We start from the raw sequence: 22,288 nt of genomic DNA on the forward strand, positions 1-22,288 counted from the left end.
TGCCAAATGTGTGAAGAGCAACAAGGAAGGCACTTCCCTTGAAAAGGAGCAGTAGTGGAGAGATCTTTGCTAGGATAGTTTGTGTTTTTTAAAACTAATTAGGCGGTCTGCTTGACTGCTTTGAAGCCTGGGGAAGAGATGGCTGGGGTGGGATTAATTAGACCTTTTCTTCCCTGCATCTTCTGCAAAAATTGTCTCTCCAAACGCTGATTGGGGTGTGTGTGCGAAGGGAGGTACAAGTGCTATACCTTTTCACCTCATTTATATCCTGCTTTTCTACACAGCAGGGACACAAAGTGGCTTACCCTGTGATTTGGGGTAGGCTCTGTATAGTGTGGGGCCACTGTGGCTCAGAGGTTAAGGTGCTGAGCTGCAGACTGGAAGGTCTGTAGTTCAGCAGTTCGAGACCCTAGTGCCTCATGATGGGGTGAGCTCCCATCTCTGGCCCCAGCTCCTGCCAACCTAGCAGTTCAAAAGCAAGAAATTCCAAGTAGATAAATAGGTCCCACTTCAGTGGGAAGGTAACAGCGTTCCATGTGCCTCGGCATCTAGTCATGCTGGCCACATGACCACGAAAACATCTTCGGACGATGCTGGCTCTTCAGCATGGAAACGGAGATGAGCACCGCCCCCTAGAGTCAGATTCGACTGGCTTTCGAGCAAGGGAAACCTTTACCTTTACCTGTTACTGTATAGTGTATGTGATTGGCCCAAGGTCACCCAGCAAGCTTCCAAGACAGCGTGGAGATCTGAACCTGGGTCTCTCAGACTCTAGTCTGACACTCTTACTGCTATACAACACTGGTTCTCTCTAAGCAACTCTTTCCCAGTTTTCAAAGGCACTGGCTTGGGCTGCTAATTAGCATTTAAAAGGCAAGAGATCCTAGTCATGACCTCTGATGTTATGTCTGGCTTAACCATAGAAAGGGCCCTGTCTCCAGTAACTGGAAATAATTCTTTACACAATGAATGATTAAAACGTGGAATTTGCTGGCAGCGGATGTAATGATGGCCACAGGCGTAGACGGCTTTAAAAGGGGATTATTAGACTGATTTCATGGAAGATAGGTCTGTCTGTAGCTACTAGCCGTGGTGTCTAAAAGGGAATCTCCACATTTAGAGGTAGTGAACCTCTGAATACCAACACTAGGAGGCAACCTCAGGTAAAGGCCTTGGGCTCTACGTCATGTTTTTGGTCCTCCAGAATAACTGGTTGGCCACTGTGTGAGACAGGATCTTGGACTAGGTGGACCATGGGTCTGATCCAGCAGGGCTGCTCTTCTGTTAATTACTCACTGTGCTTCTGGGTGTGAGAGCACCAGAGGAGGCCTTCTGAGGAGTGTCTTAATGTCCTGGTAGGTTCACATCAATGCATAGCAGCTATTATGTACAAACTGGGTAAGGAACTGAAACAGGAGCAGGTGAACATCAAAGGGAAAGTTGGGATTGGTCCAAATGAATGTCCTCCGATAGGAAGGGTATCAGACTCTGAATTGTTTCTTCAGCTGTTGGTGAAACTGCCCTCAAGTTTCATGTTTTTCTCCTGGTATCATGAGGGCTAGAAAATGGCACCCTTTTAGAAAAGACGGAATATTCTGAGTTCCGTTTTGCACTACAGATTTAAATCGCTTAAAACAATATAGGAAATTTTTTTTGTTCGTCTCGCTGTATTCACTGGTTCACTGGTCCCTTCTTTTTCAGAAATCCACGCCACAGGATTCAACTACCAGAACGAAGATGAGAAAGTGACACTTTCCTTCCCCAGCACACTTCAAACAGGTACAGGAATCCTCTCTAGATTTTGGCTCTCAATCTGCCTGCTGGTTTTGCTGGGGCCCAAAACTCCACTGTGCCGTTCCCTGGGTAGGAGGGCATTCTTTCTCATTACATCGTCTTGTCTTGAAATCTTCCTCCTTCCTGTGTTTCGCAGCTTGTCGGCTTTAATGTCCTGGCAAACCAGATACCTTGTATAAGTGATTCACTTTTAAATGAGCGTCTGAATGGGGAAGAAGGGAGGATAATAAGTTGGAATCGTAATGGGAAGGGATGTAGCCCAAACCTTGTTCTCTGGGTGTTCTTACCATCTGTCCCCCTTCAATAGGCAGGGAGCAGGTGCTATTTCAGTAAGGTAGCTGCAGAGCAGACAACTCTAGGTGTTGTGGATATGCTTAAAGGGGGGAGACCATCAGCCCCCTCCTTCCTCCAGTCACTGGCTGAATAGAACAGAGGGGGAAAAGTTTTTCCCAGTGTTGGTCTTGGTGGAATCTGGTCCAATCAGCCAATCCTAGCTCCTGGAAGAGGATAACCTGTATGATTTGCATATTCACAATTCGTATTTTAGGTTTATTCTTCAAGCACCTTAAGCTCACTTTTAAATAGGTCATGTACTCGAGGCCTTGCGCAATAGTTTAAGAAAGAGACTTCTGTTCTGCAGCTTGATCTAGTCAGGAAAATGTTGGGGGAAGAAACATGTCCATCAGCCCGTGGCTTTGGTTCCTGTCCTTAAACTAGTGGCTACAATAGCACATCCTCCGTGAACAAGGGACCTCAGGTATCCCTGTGTGGCATGGCTGAGGATGCTATCTTTGAATGTACGGAGACCTTATCCTCTGTGGCTTGACTGTGTCTTGTGCATTTTGCCAGCTCGCATTTGATGTGCTGTCAGTCAGCTGCACCCATTGTGGAGTGAGTAGCATGTCTCCCTTCTGACACTGGGACTGTAATTGCTTCTGTGTACTTCGTGTCACCTCCCTCCCACCAGTGACAATTTAGGGGGGGGGGAGAAATAGTACAGTGGTTCATAAGTCATGTGTGTTAAGTGTTGTCAAGTCGCTTCCAAGTGATGGTGACCCAAGGAATTAATGCCCTTCAAAACTTCCTATCATTACCAACCTTGCTTGCGAACAGAGGGCTGTGGCTCCTTGATTGAGTCCATCTGCCTCATAGTGGGTCATCAACTTTCCCTAGCATTATTGTCTTTTCCAGTGACTCTTGTCTTATCATAATGTGATCAAAGTACGATAGCCTCAGTAGTCATTTTTGCTTCTAGGGAGAGTCCAAGTTCATAAGTCATGCCTTCTCCTAAAATGAAATAACTGCCATTGTCTGATAGAATTAAAAACTCCTACGGAACAAATCCAGGACCCTTATATAAACAGAAGGCTGGAACATGCATTGTTTCTTTTCGATATTAAGAATCCACTCTTTTTGAAACCAGAACTTTTGTTTACAGAGTATCGTCTCCCAGCAGGAGTAAATTTTCTTCCCTTGCAGTTTAAAGAACCAAAGTGCTGGTAGCACCCTCTGTCTCCCATCAGATATCTGTGTCAGCCATTGTCCTACTTTTTAAACACACGTTTGTGAAAAAATATTTCTAGCTACGCAGCTCAGGAAGGGAGGGAAAAGTTTTCTCTTGGCACCTCAGAGAAGGGGTTGTTGGCTGCCTTGTGGGCATTAGGGAGCCTAGCAACACCCGGGCATTGAGTCTGTTTCTTGCCAGTTATTTTTAATTCCAGAACAGACAGCCAAGCTCAGCCGGAGGGTGTTGTGAAGGCCTTTTAGTGCAAAGAGCTATGGCTTTTGTGGTCACAGAATAAAAATAAATCAAGGATACTTGTCACTGTATCATGTCCTGTTAGGGTAAGACCCTGCAAGTGTTTTTTTTTTTTCTTTCCCTGCTGAATTCCTTACCGTGCAGCTTGTACATCTCAAAAAGCACCCTGGTTCAAATCAAGGAATCGTACTTTCTCCAGTGCCTTAAATTAGTGCTGAGTATTTCAAAATTGGCACTACCGGCTTTTAATTTTTTTAGTAGCCCAGACAGCTAGACTTTTTCATTTAGGGGCACTAAGAGCTCTTGTCCAAACTCTGTACACCTTGTGATACTGGAGCACTGTTCTGTAGAGCACTACAGTTTGGTGTAGTGATTAGGAGCGCTGATTGGGAAGACCGGGTTTGATTCTCCACTCCTCCACATGCAGTTGCTGGTGTGACCTTGGGTCAGTTACAAGATCTTTCAGAGTTGTTCTCTCAGGAGCAGTTCTCAAGAGAGCTCTCTTAGCCCCACCTACCTCACAGGGTGTCTGTTGTAGGGAGGGGAAGGGAAAGGAGATTGTAGGCTGCTCTGAGACTCCTTCAGGTAGTAAAATGCAGAGTATAAATCCAATCTTTTCTTCTTCTTGTTAGTAGTGTTTAATTGATCTGGATAGCCCAGGCTGGCCTGATCTCAGAAGCTAAGCAGGGTCGGCCCTGGTTAGTATTTGGATGGGAGATTTCCGGGGAATACCGGGGTCGTGACGTAGAGGCAGGCAATGGCAAACCACCTCTGAACGCCTCTTGTCTTGAAAACCCAACGGGGTCTCCACAAGTCAGCTATGACTTGATGGCACTTCCTGCCATAGTGTTTAATTGGTGTGGTTCGTATTAAACTGCACATCACCCAGTCAGGTGGTAGTTGCTGTGCTTTAAATAGAATAGCAAAATACACTTCTCACTCAAGGCGCTTCCATAAATTTAGGCTACAGTGCAGGGATGGGGTTTGTTTTTACCACTTCTTCCTGATGTTCTCCGGGAGAATTGAGGTTGGAGGATGCACTCTGAAATATGTGCACCGGTAGTGATGATTCTAACTGCCGCTCCCTCTTTGGGTTTTTTTCCCCCTTCCCTGGTTTTTTTCTTGTCACTGATTAGGTCGTCCTGGATGAGTGATTAGTGAATTCCACACTGCAAAAGGGGCATAAAAATAAATGGTGTCATCAGAGAGGCAAACTGAACTTGAACCACAAAGCCATTCAGAGATGGGTGGGTTTTTATTGATCTCTTAGTGAATAGGAACTGGACTTAAATATAACAGTTCTCAGTTGCTGTGAATTGGAACCAACTCCCCCTAAACGCAAGCAATAATTGGTTCAAAGTAAGTGTCAGCCCTGCCCTGGATAGCCCAGGGTAGCCTGATCTCATCAGATCTCAGAAGCTAAGCGGGATTGGCCCTGGATAGTAGTTGGATGGGAATAACAGGGTCATGATGTGGAGGCAGGCAGTGGCAAACTACTTCTGAACATCTTGTGCCTCGAAAACCACATGAGGGGTTGCCGTAAGTCAGCTGTGACTTGACGGCACAAAAAAAAAAGTGTCAGGAAGTTCTTTTTAGGTAGAAGTAAGGACCTTCCTCTAATCCCAGAGATGCATGTAAAAATATCTTGCATTCTTCAGTGGCTCAGTGGATAGAGCATCTGCTTTGAATGCAGAAGGGCCCAAGTTCAATCCCTGGCATCTTCGGTTAAAAAGGATCAGAAAGTCCCATACTTGAGACCTTGAAGAGCCACTGCCAGTCTGAGTAGACAGTACTAATGGTGTGATTGTGATTCAATATAAGGCAGCTCCCTATGTAATAATCCATGAAGGTTTTGGAGTTCTGGGACTGCTAGCTGTCCTTCATTTGTATTAGTGCCTAACAGAAATCGCATTCCTAGTAAGCACAAAGAAAATGCTAATCTAGCTTTATTCTGAAAGCCCAAAGCTGATAGCATGAAATCTACAAATGAATTCCATTTCAGGAGCCTTAAACCAGACCCTCTCTTTGAAGCTGCTCATTCCAAAGTAAGACCAGAGGGCTAGTCATGTAAGAGAGAGGTGCATCTGTTTACTATTACACAGTACAAATGAGAAAAAAACACATGCCTTTAGGGTCTGTGACCCACTCCCAAATGGTATCCATCCAGGGTTCCTAACCTTGTTGAACCTGTGGGCAGTGCTGGAGTCTTTTCAGAGGATCACAAAATGGTTGTCATGTGGAGTCTCAGCTGTCCCCTGTACATCTAATTAAATATTCAGGGTGGTGAAGGAAATAGAATATTTCCATTTCTTTAGAAGAGAAGAAGAAGAAGAGAAGAGGAGATTGGATTTATACCCCGCCCTTCACTACCCAAAGGAGTCTCAGAGTGGCTTACAAACTCCTTTCACTTCCCCTCCCCACAACTGACACCCTGTGAGGTAGGTGGGGCTGAGAGAGCTCTGGCAGAAACTGCTCTTTTTCAAGAACAGCTGCGCCAGAACTATGGCTTGCCCAAGGTCACCCAGCAGGTGAAAGTAGAGGAGTGGGGAATGGTTCTCCCAGATTAGAGTCCGCGCACTTAACCACTACACCAAACTGGTCCAGGAAGACTTCCAGGCATCTAAAAGGCCCACGTTTGCTAGCATTTACCCCACTGGAAATTGTGGTAGGTGGCCTTAATGTACCCTCTGCAAGGGGAAATCCATTTGACGCTAATACCGGGAAGTCAGTAAGCCTGTGTGTGATGGATTTTATTTGCGGTGTGTGTGAAGGGATTCTGGATGTGGCAGGTGCTGGGAGAAAGGGACGGGTTTTCTCGGCTGAGCCTGGGGCAGCATAAATCCTCTGTTCTCTTTCCTTTTCCTTGGTTGTTCTTCTTATTATACTTCTGCTTTTGGTTGTGAGCCCCCCCTCCCATTCCTTTCTGCTGTTCTGCTGAAGTAATTTCAAGCAAACACACAGCCCTGATGAAGTCAAACAGAACTGAAGTGTAGGTTTGGTCACCTGTTAGCCTCTAAGCTATAGCTGTGTTTTCCAGGAGGCGACTGAAGTCTGACCAGTGTTCCCTCTAAGCTGAGTTAGTGTGAACTAGGTCACAGGTTTTTTTTAGCCTCCAGCTCACACATTTTTGTCTGCGCTCAGGAAGGATGGCTCCAGAGCAGTAGCCAAATCGCTCACTCACAACTTTAGTGCCAGTAGCTCCCAAAGTAGAATTTTTGCTCACAAGACTCCACAGCTTAGAGGGATAATTGAGTCTGACTCTTCCCTGTTCTGCCAGTCCTCTCAGCACCTCTGCGACCTCTCCATCCTTTCATTGAATTTTAGTTCAACCCAAAGCCAGCAAAGAAAAGGCAGGCATGTGGAAGGTATTAAAGGAAATGAGAGCCAGTGTGGAGTGATGGTCAGTGGTCAGACTAAGGTCTGGGAAACCCAGGTTCTGATTCCCGCTCTGCTACGGACGCTCGCTTGTGTGACCTTGGGCCAGTCACACACTCTCAGCCTACCCTACCTTACAGGGTTATTGTTAAAATGGAAGAAAGGCGAACAATGTAATTTATTTATTTGATTTTTATCCTGCTCCTTTCCCCGCCAGGCAGAACTCAGTGCAGCTTCCAACAATTAAGTACAATAAAATCAGCATCACAGTTTAAAACCAAACCTCACAGTTAAGACTTGAGAATCAATCTGTCGTATCTTATCTGAGCTTTGAGTCCCCACTGGGGAGAAAAATGGGGTAAAGTGGAAAGAGTAGAAGGGAGAGGGAGGATGAAGGAGGATGAAAAGGAAGGAAAAACGAAGACAGATAAGTATGGAAGGGATGAGGAAGCGTGGTAACAGACTAGTGGCAGGAAGCTCATTAGAAGTCAGCATATTGGGAGATTGCTGGTATGCATACACCTAAAGAAGAGAAGCTGTGTTGGTCTACTTCAGCCAAAGCACAGGATCTTGGCGGTATCTTAGAAGCTAGCAGATTTATTGTGGCATTAGCTTTTGTGAGTGCGTGAAGTTGTGCATGAAGTTGAAATCAATAAATCCGCAGCTTTATTTGCCCACTAATGCTCCATTGCATTGGCTGCTGTCGACGGGGGAAATGGAAAGTGCTGGGGTGGACTGTTACAACACTGGTGAGTGCTGCTCATGATACAAGAGGAGGGAGGAGCTGGACATCCAGCGGCTGTTTCTGGCACCACATGTGCATTTAGCATCACTGGAATATAGTCTGGGTCTATTAAAAGTGAAAAATAAGAACTTAAACTGTCTTGCTAGAGAAGACTTTTGATTCCATCATAGTAAGGTAAAGGTTTCCCTTGCTCGAAAGCCAGTTGAATCCGAATCTAGGGATGCGGTGTTCATCTCCGTTTCCAAGCCGAAGAGCCAGCGCTGTCCAAAGACGTTTCCGTGGTCATGTGGCCAGCATGACTAGACGCCGAGGTGCACGGAACGCTGTTACCTTCCCACCGAAGCGGTACCTATTTATCTACTTGCAGTTTCTTGCTTTTAAACTGCTAGGTTGACAGGAGCTGGGGCCAGAGACGGGAGCTCACTCCGTCATGTGCCACTCGGGTCTCGAACTGCTGAACTACCGGCCTTCCGGTCTGCAGTTCAGCGTCTTAACCACTTGAGCCACTGCAGCCCCCTTACAATTGCCTTCATAGTAGATTGTATTAATTACCAGCCTCCAGGTGAAGCTTGGAGAACCCCCAGAATTATTGCTCATCTCCACATTACAAAGATCGGATTCCCTGAAGGAAGTGGCAGCTTCAGGGGGTGGATTGTATGGCATCACATCCCCACTGACTCTTATCCCCAGGCACTGCCCCCAAATCTCCAGGAACTACCTTAAGCCCGAGTTGGCAATTGTAGGTTATATCCTCTACTTGTAGAATGGAACTTTATTCTCACTCCCCATCACGCTGCCAGTGTGGTGTAGTGGTTAAGAGTGGCGGACTCTAACCTGGAGAACTGGGTTTGATTCCCCACTCCTCCACGGGAAGCCTGCTTGGGCCAGTCACGGTTCTCTCTGAAGTCTCTCAGCCCCACCTGCCTCACAAGGTGTCTGTTGTGGGGAGAGGAAGGGAAGGCGATTGTGAGCTGCTTTGAGACTCGTTAAGGTAGAGAAAAGCAGGATATAAAAATCTGTTCTTCTTGTGCCTCCTCAGATTCTGCCTCTCGAGTTCAGGGGAACACCCCCGCCCCCCGCCCCGGAACAGCATTATGTTTGGGGAATTAACAAAACCAGAATATAGTCCTTTATTTCCTGCACTGCCAGTGTGGTGGTTATGCACTTAGGGTTGCCAGGTCTTCTCGTCACTCTGGCGGGGGGATTTGGGAGGTGTTCCAGGATGTCCCCGACATGATGATGTCACCCAGAAGTGACATCATTATGCCGGGGACGCTTTGGTTTAAGGGCAAAACTCGATGGTAAAACCAGCTTAAAGCCAGAGTTTTGCCCTTAAACCAGAGCATCCCACAGTGTGATGACATCATTTCTGGGTGGCATCATCATGTCGAGGAAGTCACGTGGGGACGTGGCTGTTTGGGGGCGGTGAGAACCCCCAAAAACCAGGGGAACCCCCAACCTGATCTGGGGGCTGGCAAGCCTATACGCACTGCCTTCTGACACAACAGCTTTAGCCTGCTGAATTGTGCCTGTGGGGTTGTTTGGTGCTTTGTAGTAGTAAAGCTTTTGCTGCGAAGCCTTGCCACGTGTCCGTCTGCCAGGAGTTGGAAGCTGAGAGACAATTAGTGCCAGACACAGATTTGTCTGCTCCTTTGTTATCCAGAAAGTGCTAGGCTGAATTATATTTAATGCTTCTTCAGGCATTTCATGTACACCTGGTTGTTGTTTTCTTCTAGGGTGGGACTTGATATATGACTTCGAAACCCCACCACCACCACCACATTTGGCCAAGTTATAAACTTTTTTAAAACCATCCCCATTGTCTTTCGAAAGGATTTTGGAATGTGGGATGCTAACATCACACTTTTAGGTATCAGTGGCCAGGTTTCTCTGTTTTTCCACCTTGCCTTCACTGTTTTGTCTGTGCCTGTGTCACTCTTTCTTATTTCATCTGAGCTTAGGTCCCATCTTTGGAGTGCCTTAGCTTCTTCTCTGATCTCCGTCTTCATCCATGGTGCTCCCTCATGGTATGGCCTCCCTCACTTCATTGGTCCAGAACCACTTCTTCCACAAAACTTGTTTGCATCACTCAACCCTCCCATTTCTTGCTCTTCTTTGTGCTCCTTGGCTGTTGTTTAATCTCTGCTATGTTTTCATTGTGTTTCCATAGAGCTATAAATTTTCCAAAAAAGTTTTGGAAGTTCTTGGGGGTGGGAGGGGGAAGAAATGCTGAGAGATTGAAATCCAAACAATACAGTCCTACCAAACCTAAACTTCATTTACTGCTTCAGGAACATAAAATGCATCATGCGTTTAGCATACAGAATTGTACTGCTGGGCATATTTATGAAACTTAAAAATATAGATCCCTTAGTTCTAACAAAAATGCGAATATTCTCAGTTCTGGAGAGCAAGAGCTGCAAGCTGCTGCCCATTATGTCACCTAGGTGCACATGTTAGTTTCTGCCATCTGGAAGGTGGGGGGGGGATACACACACACACATATATATATATATACACACACACACACACATTTAAGTGGGAGGGGTGTTGCAAAGAAACAGCTCAGGATGCAAAGGTACAATATGCACAGTAATTAGCTTGATCAGAGTAGAGGGGAAATGTTTGGGGGCAAAAAATTAGCTCCTGGGGTGGGTGGATATCTGTTATTCTGAATTTGTGAATCAATTCAGCAGTCCTGCGTTGTAATCTCCCCCTGAAGCTTGTCTGAGATTACCTCTCAGGTCAGCAATGGAATGACTAGGAAGATTAAAATTTTCCCTACTGTTTTTTAAGTTTTGTGGGTTTTTAATGTCAGAGTTACATCTATTTATTCTTTTGCGTTGGGACTAGGGATGGGCACAGACTGGAAAAAATGGAGATTCATGGAGGTTCATGCTTTGGGGTTTTTCACGAACCCTGAACTTCCATGAAACTTCTCCATTGCACAAAGCAGCTTGTGCTTTGGAGGTTTGTGGGGGCCTCCCACCTGAAAGGGAATGCCTTCAGAGCTGACTTTCAGGTTGGGCCGCCTTTAAAGGCCTTTGGAGCTGACTTTAAATGCCTTCAGAGCTCACTTCTGAACCTGCCCATGAACCTCCATGAAAACATGGAGGTTTGTGGGCAGATTTCGTGGGATGAACTGGTCTCTCGAACCCCTGGTTCGTGCTTTGCAAACTGGCCTGGTTCGTACCGAACCAGGGTTCGTAAATCGGTTCATGTCCATCCCTAGTTGGGACTGACCAGTTTGTCCGATGTAGAAAGTAGTAGGCCATTGATGACATTTGATGGCATATATAACATTGGAAGATGAATAATTTAAAAATCTTACCAGTCTCTAAGGTGATACTGGACTTTGAAACTAGCTTTAGAAGGCTGGAATCTAAGGCCTTTGTCTCAGAAGGAAGTTCTTTCCAAAGAGCATCAAGACAACTTCATCATTTCAGCCCACTCAAGCATTTTGGGTTTAGCACCTTTGTATAGCGGGGCATCGTAATCTGTTTGTGTTTCTTTTTTTATACCCACAGGGATGGGGACATTAAAGATAGATTTTGTTGGAGAGCTGAATGATAAAATGAAAGGCTTCTATCGAAGTAAATACACCACTCCTTCTGGAGATACTCGTTTTGCTGCTGTTACTCAGTTTGAGGTATGAATCGCTTCTGTGTCCCGCCCCGTCCAACACTTTCCTGCTTCTGTTAGAAACTGCATCCCTTCTCTATGAATTTTGAAGGAGAAGACTGGCTGCTTCCTTAGTTTCAGTTGCACATGCTGTCGCCTTTCTGCTTTTCACTTATCTGTCAAAGGGATGGAAAGCTGTTAATAAAAAATAGAACATGACCTGGCCTAGCAGCCAGCAGAACTTCCGGCATTGAGAGGAAAACCTTTCTTAAAGGGCTTAGCACAAAATGCTCTGTGTGTGTGTGTTCCTTGTACAAGAGTTGGCTAGGTAGGCCCTTCCACATTTGCCTTTATAGAAACCTTGAGGGTCAAGGCCATTGTTCTTGATTTGTTCTTATGGGGGGGGGGAAGGAATAGCAAGTGTCATCCTCTCTATTGGGAACGGTCTACCCCAATCTCCTCTTGGTCTCTAAACTTTGTACAAGACAGTGCCTGCGGGTTGTTATGTACAACTGCTTCCAGTGATAGCATAAAGAGATAGAGGGTTGGATGTAGACATTGAAAGAATTATTTCACTTCTTGCTCGGCCCCTGAACTCCCTTGTATGCCTTTGCTAAGTCTCTACCTCTTTAGTGTCCTGTCTCTAAAATGGAATGTTGATCATTTGTCACAGATGGAGAGCATGGGGGACTGAAGGGTCCTTTTGTATACTACAAGGTAAAGGTAAAGGTTCTCCTTGCTCGAAAGCCAGTCGAATCTGACTCTAGGGTTGCAGGGCTCATCTCCATTTCCAAGCCAAAGAGCCAGCGCTGTCCGAAGACGTTTCCATGGTCATGCGGCTGGCATGACTAAATGCCAAGGTGCACGGAACGCTGTTACCTTCCCACCGAAGCAATACCTATTTATCTACTTGCAGTTTCTTGCTTTCGAACTGCTCGGTTGGCAGGAGCTGGAACCAGAGACGGGAGCTCACTCCGTCATGCGGCAACTTGGGTCTCGAACTGCTTAGCTACCGACCTTCCAGCCTGCAGTTCACTTAACCATAGAAAAAAATAGTTTAGGAATAAGGACCTTCATACTTTGTTGCAAAACCAAACCAGTAGCAAGGCAGATTTTTATGTATTGCTTTAAAGCCCCCTTTGGATTTCTGTAATGTACTTGTGTGCAAGATTTTTGAATGCCTGTGTTCCTTTATTCTTTTCCTTGAACAACAACAACAACTACTACTACTACTACTACCTTTCAGTTGACTGCAGGTTCTCTATAGTATCTTGCAATGCACTTCTGTGTTGCTGTGTTGTGGGCAGGAGCTTTAAGGCCACATTTTACTTAAGAATATAGCTCATTGGAATTTGCCTGCTCTGTTCTTGTACTGTTACTGTCACAATCTCATCCTCAAATGCGTTGGCTAATCCTGCAACTTCCTCCAGGCTACTGATGCTCGTAGAGCCTTTCCTTGCTGGGACGAGCCCGCCATCAAGGCAACGTTTGATATCTCGTTGGTGGTTCCTAAAGACAGGGTAGCTTTGTCAAATATGGTAAGTATTTGATTAAAACGGTTAACTGATGAAAATGCAAACTGATGTGATGAATTTCTCTGCCGTTCATGTATCTCTTGTGCCTCCTGCAGACTTAATCTAGCCCACAGTCCGCACCATAGTTTGTTACCCTGGTGAAGGTATGCACAGCATCTATGAGGACAGAAACCAGGGTTCTGTTTGCTGAGCTAAGTGTTGAGTCAGGAGGGACACCTTGTTGAGTGGAAAGACTGGCAAAACTCCTCCTCTTAATACCATTGGCTCGGTTTGGACATCACTTCTCAACTACACCAGACAGCATTATCCAAAGCTATGGTTTGTGCGACCAGCCAGGGCTCTTTTTGTAGCAGGAACTCCTTTGCGTATTAGGCGACACACCCCTAATGTAGCCAATCCTCCGAGAGCTTACAGAGCTGTTCTTACAGGGGCTACTGTAAGCTCTTGGAAGATTGACCACATTAGGGGTGTGTCGCCTGATATGCAAAGGAGTTCCTGCTACCTATTTCAGAACTCACATTGTGCTTTCAAAGTAATCCTCTGGTTGTAGTCTGGTGGAGATGTGGCACTAGATTATGGTTACACCAAATCGAGGAAGAGCAGAGAACACATGAGCTTGCTATATGCGTCCAGTTTCTAATCCATGGCTGGGAAATCAGGAGTCTGATGTCCAGATTTCCCCACAGTTTCGCAGGTTCAGTTCTGGCCAACCTTTAACCATGATCTATGTATTCAGATGTATGATCTATCTATTTAGACGTAACTATCATGATAAAGTGCAATATCAGCTTCTAAAACAGGAGTACAGAAAGCAGTCATCCTTAGAAAAGTCGTGTCTCTTGGCATTCTTCTTGACTCTTCTGCCTATAGGAGAGATGAGCACACACTTAGTGGGAGATGAACGCTTCATGGGAAGGGGGAAAGCAGGCTGGTTGTTGTAAAATTCACTAAGGGGTCCGTGCTTACATTCTTTCCTCCTTTTGCTGTGTGAACAGGTTGACAGAATTCACATTAAGGACATAAAACATATAAGCAAGGCCTTTTGTCAGGTTCCCAGTCAAATCACCCTCCACACACACTTTGGCAGTGAATGCTTTATTTAGAGATATCAGATGCTGTGGGTTCAAACTCTTTGTTAGGACCGATTTGCAAAGTCGGGAAAAAGCAAGATATAGGTAAAACCCCAAAATTCCATGCATACCTACGTCAGCATTGCTACAGTGGCTCTGAAAGACATATAGTCACTATCTAGGTAAAGGTAAAGATTCCCTTGCTCGAAAACTAGGGTTGCAGTGCTCATCTCCGTTTCAAAGCCGAAGAGCCAGCGCTGTCCAAAGACGTTTCTGTGGTCATGTGGCCGGCATGACTAAACACCAAGGCGCATGGAACGCTGTTACCTTCCCACCGAAGCGGTACCTATTTATCTACTTGCAATTTCTTGCTTTCGAACTGCTAGGTTGGCAGGAGCTGGAACTAGAGACGGGAGCTCACTCCGTCATGCGGCACACTCGGGTCTTGAACTGCTGAATTACTGACCTTCTACAGCCTGCAGTTCAGCGTTTTAACCACTTGAGCCACCGCAGCTCCCAGTCACTATCTAGCCAGGCACAGTTTTCACCAAGGACGTCGTGAAAGATGTCTTAGGGCCCCTTAGGAAAATTACTAAGCAAGCCTCCCTAACCAACTATGCACATTCTCCCCCCCCCACCAAGGAATTCAATGGCAGGCAAGGGCAGCGATGATACAGACTACAAGCAGTGTGAATCAAAGATGGACAATGCAGTGATTTCAGTCAGGCCGCCCTGATGCCAGATGCCCGAGTCTGACACCTTTCTAGGTGCTTCCAGTGTCCTGTTAACAGCTGCACTTTGACAGCCTGTTTCAGCAGGCAGTTTTGCTTGCTCAGGAGGAACAAACTGATAAATGGGGAACACTTTGAGAACTCTCCTAAGGCAGCGTTTGGCATCCAAATTCCATGACAGTCCAGAAGTGGTTGGTGACATTGGATACATCAAACTAGAGCTTGCCTTGCCATGCTGTACTTTAGGGCACCTTCCTTTACATTACATTGGTGTTGGTAGTTCGTAAAATACAGATTAGAAGTCTGCACCCAGACCCCGTTTCTCCCTGTCGCCCACCTTTTTATAGTGTGAGGCACTCAGTGATGTTAAAAAACAAGTAGTGCTGCACTGAACACACGGCTTGCTACTCTTCGGGTAAGCACCAAAAATAATCTTCGGTGAAGTGAAATGCTCTGCGGTGGTTGGTAGGGGGAAGACAGCCAGCACTGACAAGCATTGGAGGAAAGGACAGGGTGATTTAGAGGTGATAACAGGAAGGTAGGGATGGTCCAGGAAGAACTTTGCTGAAATGAGTCTGGAGGTGAGGTTTAAAGAACAGCAGTGGCTGGATGAATCCAAGGTGGCTTGACAAATAAGGTCATGCATGCTGTTGCAAGTGTGAGGAGTGGAATGGCAGAGAAGCATGGAGACGGTTGTGGGAGAATGAACATAAGAGCCCGGTGGGTTCAAACCAGTAGTCCATCTAGTCCAGCCTCCTGTCTCACATAGTGGCCAATCAGTTCCTCCAGAGGGCCAACAACAGGGCATAGAGGCTGAGTCCTTCCCCCGATGTTGTCTCCTGGCTCTGGGATTCTGAATGTGGAGGTTTCCCTCAGTCACCATGGCTAGTAGCCATTGACAGATTTATCCTCCATGAATCTGTCTAATCCTCTTTTAAAGCTGTTTATTCCCGTGGCCATCATTACATCCTCTGGCAGCCAATTACACATTTTGATCACTCTGTATAAAGTATTTCCTTTTTGTCTGTCCTGAACCTACTGCCCATCAGCTTCATTGGATGTCCTCGAGGTCTAGCATTTGGGGGAAAGGGAAAAAAATTCCTCTTTTATCAACCCTTTCCACCCCATGCATAATTTTAGAAACCTCTATCATGTCTCTCAGTCATCTCTTTTCTAAACTGAAAAGTCCCAGGCTCTTCAGCCTTTCCTCGTAGGAAAGGTGCTCCAACCCCCTAAACATCTTGGCTGCTCTACAATGTCCTTTTTGAGATATGCTCACCAGAAGTGTACACAGTATTCCAAATGAGGCAGCACCGTAGATCTAAAGAGGGGCATTACAATATCAGCCGTTTTATTCTCAATCCCTTTCCTAATAATCCCTGACATCGAGTTTGCCTTTTTCACCACTGCAGCACACTGGGTTGACACTTTAATTGAAGAAGTGAGCAGTGACTCACGAAAGCGCCTACCCTGCCACATATTTTGTTCGTTTATAAGGTGCGACTGGACTCTTGCTCTTTTCTACTTTAACGGAACCATCCAGTGTGACCCCAAGAGGTGATGGGAGCACACAGTTGAAGGAGTGTGGTCATGAAGGCGGGGGGACTCTGTGGGACGCCAGGTTTGCCATTTAGCATTGCAAAATAACCCATGAGATCTCAACCCACCCGCTGTCTGTTTCCATCATGTGACATACAATGCAGTGTGTCCCCCCCCTCCCCATTTAACGAGTCTCTATCAAACCTCTTCCCTTGGAAAGAACGTCACTGAACGGAGGCCCTACCCCGATGACGAAAACCTGGTGGAAGTGAAGTTTGCCCGCACCCCTGTGATGTCAACGTATCTCGTCGCTTTCGTGGTGGGAGAATATGATTTCGTCGAGACCAGGTCTACTGATGGTGTGTTAGTCCGTGTTTACACTCCTGTTGGCAAAGCAGAGCAAGGGAAGTTTGCATTAGAGGTAAAAACACCCCTCCCACCAATGGTCCCATGGCAGCCTGGAGTTGCTCTTAAAAAGAGAGACTTCTGAATTTCCCAGCATTGAGCTGGCCGCTAATGTCTGTTCATGAATGTGACTGTCTAACGCGTTGGTGATCAATGTTTTTGTGCTAGGGAATCACTGGATTCTCCAGACATCTGGTTGGGAGCCAGAGTATATTTTACCAAACTGATCCCCTCATGGATGAATGGACTCCATAGCCAAGTTGGTGCTCTCTAGTAGTAAAAAGATTTAAGTTATGGAGGGCATATGCTCAGACAAAGCTAGGGCATTGCGTACACAAAATTCCAAAGCCCTAGCTTTGCAGTTTTATGTCTTTTACAACATAAACACTTTTCCTCTTGTGAGTGGAGCAGTGGACAGACATTATACTATACTCTTCAAAACTTGCTAGGGTCACCAGGGCTACGGGCTTTGGGGTCTTTGCCATGAACTGCTGCCTGGTCTGATTAGTGGCCAAGATCTTCCTAGGCGTGTTCCATCCTGCCTCTTTGCTGGAGGGAAAAGGTGACGTTTTAAGCTCCTGCAATATAGGAATAAGAATTAAGATGCAGTGTTTTGAAGTCAGGGTTGAATTGGCAATTAGGGCTACTGGGACTCCTCCCAGAGATATCTGCCCTCCCAGAGGCATCTCCTTTCCCCAGTCCAGGCTAGTCGAGCAGCCTGGCCCTCACTCTCTCCCTTTCGGGGTGGGGGGCTTTTCCAGTGCTGTTTATTTCCTGCTTGAAGTCAGTTGGAAGCATTGAGTTTCCCTCCTATACCTATCTGTTGACTTCCTGAAGCCTTTTAAGTGTATTCATTCTGGCCAGATTAAACGCCCCCACCTTGACAGTTACGGGAGGAAAGTTCATACGTTTACCTTATTCAGAATGAATCTGACCCCGTTCCTCAGGTAAGAATGACACGATTGCGCACATCCTTTTGGAGTACCCTATATATGCAAATGTCAGGAGGCGTTACATTTCATCGTGTCTGCCAGTTCATTCTTATGATCCAGTTACATATCTATTTGCTGACAGGGATCCAAAAAGAACTCTAGCAGTTGCAGAATTTTCTTTACTCCTTTTGTCTGTTGGGTGAGAAGTGATTTACCAGCAGCTATTCACTGCTCAAGATCGAGGTTTCATAGAGCTTTTATTGGATGAAAGGAAGGAAATATCAAGTCTACTTAATTTTGATTTAATGTACAATATTCACTGTTTTTTCTCCCCTATAGGTTGCTGCTAAAACTCTGCCTTTTTATAAGGATTACTTCAATGTTCCTTACCCTCTCCCTAAAATTGATCTCATTGCTATTGCAGACTTTGCAGCTGGTAAAGTATCTTGTGTTATCTCTGAAATCCAGATTTTCTTTAAATTGTGTAACATCTTAGGAGACGGCTGTATCAATAAACCTTTGTATTTATTTTATAAAGGTGCCATGGAGAACTGGGGCCTTGTTACTTATAGGTATGCTGTTAAATACTGTCTTCTCTTCCCTTCTGTGTGTCTTTTGACTAATTTCTCCATTTGTCCTAATTAATGTTCAAACAACTTCCTCCAAGTTATTTTCCGTTCTAGGCAGCTTGAGGTCTCCTCAGAAATGCATACTTTAGCAGATCCCAGGCAGTGGGGTGGGTGGGAATGAAGCCTTTAGAGGCAATTAAAAATTGCAATCCTAATTAAGAGCTTTCGTTGCATCTACTTTCTCACAGTCCTTTGTGACCCAGGCCAATTGTATTCTTAACCATGGATAAGAAGATCATAAATAGGATAGACAATCACACATTCTTTCTCTCCCATTTCCTTCTCAGGACTGAATTTACTGTTTTTCTTAGCTGCACAACCATTCACTTTAGTTAAGGTCAGCCACGGCTCCCCTTTAGGCATGGTTTGAAGATGGTTTCAGAGCCAGGCTAAACTGGAGCCCTCTTTATCTCTAACGGTGGTCACCATCAGTGTGCCCTCTAAGCTGAGTTAGTATGAGCCAGCTCACAGTGTTTTAGCCTCCAGCTCACAGATTTTTGTCTTAGCTCAGGAAGGATGGCTCCGGAGCAAACTGATTTATGCAGCAGCCAGATGGCTCGCTCACAACTTTCATGCCAGTAGCTCGCAAAGTAGAATTTCTGCTCACAGGACTCCACAGCTTAGAGGGAGCACTGGTCACCCTCAAGGTTGACCTTGATGTTTTACCATGGTTAAGATAGGAGGGGAATTTTTGAGAGAGGATGGGTAAAGGCCCTCCAGTCCCATGGCTTCCTCATGAACAGTGGCCATTCTGGAGACCTTTGCCAAGGCCGGAACACTGTCACTTTATTTTATAGTTGCAGTAAGGTGAAAGTAAACCTTATCTTTCCGTGTTTGGAGTGGTAAGATCCAGATTCATTGTTTAATTCAAACAGCAAGGTTTCCATGTGTGTGCATCCCCCCCCCCACACACACACAATCATTTTGGGCTGTGCACATGCTTGCAAATTTACCAACACTATAACATCAAACCTACAGGAATATGATTGCATGCCTACTCAGAGTTGCGTCTAGTGCACTGAAGCTAGTTTTCCCCATGAGCAGTGCCCCATATCCCACCATTATCCCTAACTCCCCATAGTATTTGAAAACAGCTTGGACGTGTGTTTTTTTTGTTGTTTGTTTTTTTGCAAAGGCCAGTGATGCAGAAGCTCACTGGAAGAAAATAGCCAGTCTCTCAAAGGGACTTCTTTGTCAAGAGCTCTTGAACCAGATCACCAGTTCGATGATTCATGGTTGGGATGCGGCTAGGAAGGAAATGCTGTAGATTTATACCCAAGGGTCCCTGCAGAATAATATTCAGAAGGGTGCATCCTCTAGTTCACATCTTGGTCCTAAGACAGGGTATCGAAAGTATTCTTGCTTGTCCAGTCTTCATAGTTGCAGTTCTGTTCTCCTCCTGGTCGCCCTCCCCATTCGATTTCAGCTGCTTTGTGACCCTGACCCACATGCCACTTCATGGGTCTGGCTCTTTAACCTCCTGTTCTCCAGTTACCCTGCTGTTTCCAGGTGTTCCAAATTGGCAGGAAACCTTCTAGGTTCCTCAGGCTCAGCAGCGTTATGCCACAGTCCCTTGGAACCTGAAGGAGCACCTCTTGTGCCTCTTACTCTAGAGCATGTTGGTTCCATAGCTTTCCACAGACCAAACCCCCATGCTTCCAGAGTACCTTTTGGTTTTGGAACTTCGACCTCCCCCTACAGACAGTCGGAGCCCTCCGTCAAGCAGTGTACTTCCATCATTGCTGCAATTGTTAGGCAAATGAGAGGAAGTGGCAGCTGATATGGCTGAAGAATAAAAGGGAGAGCTCTGCCCTTTGGATCAAAGTGATTCTTTGTCTGTGAGAGAATCTCTTTGCCTTGTGGCAGTTTCCATATTGAGAATCCAAAGATGCAGTTTTGGGGTTATTACAAGTTTGAATGCTTGAAGAAAGCAGTATGGCCAAGAGAAGGGTTTTCCACCTGCTTTTCTCTAGCTAGGGAGTAGTCAGCAGGCAGCTGTGTGCCTATGGTCATCAATATATGTAGCTTAGCCGCAGTGTTAACATCAGCCACCATCACGCTTTTTCACAGTTGCTCCTAATAGCCACTTAGGTACCAAAGCCATTTTTATCTTAAGCAAGCATTGCTACTTGCCTCTTTGGCAATGAGAAGTTAAAACGCCTTTGGGGAAGGTCAGTTCAAGTTGAGAGCGGCAGGCATACCTATGCAGCTATGAGGTCTGGGATGAGAACCAGGCATTCCTAACCCAAGCAAAGCAGTGTAGGACACCAGAGTTTGGTATGCTTGGATCCCAGTGTCCACTTATTTGGGCTTGTGTGTTCACATTAATTCTTGTGCGACCAAATACTGATGTTTGGAGCAGATGGCTCATAGTGGGGGCACCTGCTGCAATATGGTACGACAAGTGCCCAAACAGGTCTTTACGATTGCACTATAAGAACAGGTCTAAACTAGCAGCAACCAGCAGATCTTACAAAAAGCATTCGAAAGCCCAGCATCATGTGATATGCTTCGTATTTTCCATGTTCCTTCCCCACCCCGCCCAGCCATCTTCCTGTTTCTTGAACCATTCCTTTTGACTGACATATAAAAGTTGCATGTTGACTCTTAAAAAAGCAAAAAGCACGCATGTAGTGAACTTCAGTCTCAAAGCCCAGCTTATCAAAGTCGAGGGTGGATAGAGAGGCTTGTTTACAATGCCCCTGATCTCAGCACGTCTTGTGGCCTTGCTTTCGTGTGTCAGTTCCAGAGTAACCTTTCTACACTTGGCACACTTTGCAGTAAGCCCACGTCTTGCAGACCAGTAGCTTCTTCTTAGTGTTCCTAGGTACAGTTTGAGAACCCTGTGCCACAAAAGTGGATTTTTAAAAAGAAGATGTTCTAGCTCTTTCTCTATGTCAGAATTACCAGAAAGGATGGCATATATATCTTGGCAAGGCCAGGAAGGCTCACTGAAATCTTGGCGAGGGGTGTAATTCTAGGCAGTCAGAAAGTGAAGATGGCGCAACCGCGACACTTCACCTGAAAGTGGCTTGTGGAACCCCCATGGATTAGGCTTGAAGTTTCACCAAGCCAGAAGAGACCTGGAAACCACCTCCTGTTCCTCAGTTATGCCATTCAATAAAAAGATTTTCCAAATCCAGTAAAATGTTGAAACAGTCCATTTGTTAGAAGGGTTTTGAGGACAAGCTTGGGTGAGTTTGGAGCAACACTGGTAGCTTTGTGATCATTTTGAGGATACTTTTGGGCGAAATGCTTACAAAAAAGAGCAAGTTGGCATCAAAGCGAGGACCCTTATCTGTTCAGTTGTTTTTTCCCCCTCCCCAGCCCAGTTAAGAGCATAAAAACATAAGAAGAGCCCTGCTGGATCAGACTAATAGTCCATCTAGTCCAGCATTTTGTCTCACACAGTGGCCAAGGGCCAACAGCAGGGTATAGAGTCCGAGGCCTTCACCTGATGCTGCCTCCTGGCTCTGGGATTCAGAGGCTTAATGCCTCGGAATGTGGAGTTGTATAACAGAATACAGGCAAGGTCAAGGTTTCATATTTTTTTAGGGTTATGGTGGTGGTTTTCTACTCTTCTAGAATTTCTGCCCTCTTTGTGGTGTTCCAGCAGACCTGAAACATTAGCTCCCACTGTACTTGTATGCAAGCGAGATGCACTTTTTACGTCTGGATAAAGATTTATAGCTTGGCTAGCTTTTTTTAGACTTGTACTTTTCTGTGCCCCGTTTCATTCTGTGTTCTCTTCCTAATACACAGGGAAACTGCGCTGTTGATCGATCCCAAAAACTCATGTTCCTCGTCCCGTCAGTGGGTGGCTCTTGTCGTGGGCCACGAGCTTGCTCACCAGTGGTTTGGAAACCTTGTGACGATGGTATGCTTTTGTATATGTAAGAAGTGTTGTGTTGTGGCCTTAGGTCATTCAGATTGTGAATGGGCCAAATCTACCTCTCTGCTTGCCACCCCAGGGTCATCATTTGGATTGCGAACCCACTGCATGTGATAGCTGCACAGGCTGCGTGCCCTCTTCCAATGCTGTGTGCATGCACAGTATAGATAAGGTAGACTGCATGAGCAACCACTGCATGTGGTTAGAGCACCTGTACAGACTAGCCCTTTGCTTTCCGCCCCAGGGTCATAATTTGGAGTG

General features: G+C 45.8%; 1 protein-coding gene across 1 annotated transcript in view; it reads left to right on the forward strand.

Annotated features, from left to right (window-relative positions):
• NPEPPS (aminopeptidase puromycin sensitive) overlaps nucleotides 1–22,288 on the forward strand; it is a 120,934-nt gene that overhangs the window by 50,397 nt on the left and 48,249 nt on the right. The window contains exons 3-9 of the mRNA XM_015412462.1: nucleotides 1,702–1,779; nucleotides 11,201–11,322; nucleotides 12,725–12,832; nucleotides 16,390–16,590; nucleotides 17,846–17,942; nucleotides 18,045–18,078; nucleotides 21,898–22,012. Coding sequence (XP_015267948.1) covers nucleotides 1,702–1,779; nucleotides 11,201–11,322; nucleotides 12,725–12,832; nucleotides 16,390–16,590; nucleotides 17,846–17,942; nucleotides 18,045–18,078; nucleotides 21,898–22,012 — 755 coding nt within the window. The remainder of the gene's footprint in view (nucleotides 1–1,701; nucleotides 1,780–11,200; nucleotides 11,323–12,724; nucleotides 12,833–16,389; nucleotides 16,591–17,845; nucleotides 17,943–18,044; nucleotides 18,079–21,897; nucleotides 22,013–22,288) is intronic.

This window comes from Gekko japonicus, unplaced genomic scaffold (genome assembly GCF_001447785.1).
Source record: "Gekko japonicus isolate JY-2015 unplaced genomic scaffold, Gekko_japonicus_V1.1 scaffold8, whole genome shotgun sequence".
Lineage (NCBI taxonomy): Eukaryota > Metazoa > Chordata > Lepidosauria > Squamata > Gekkonidae > Gekko > Gekko japonicus.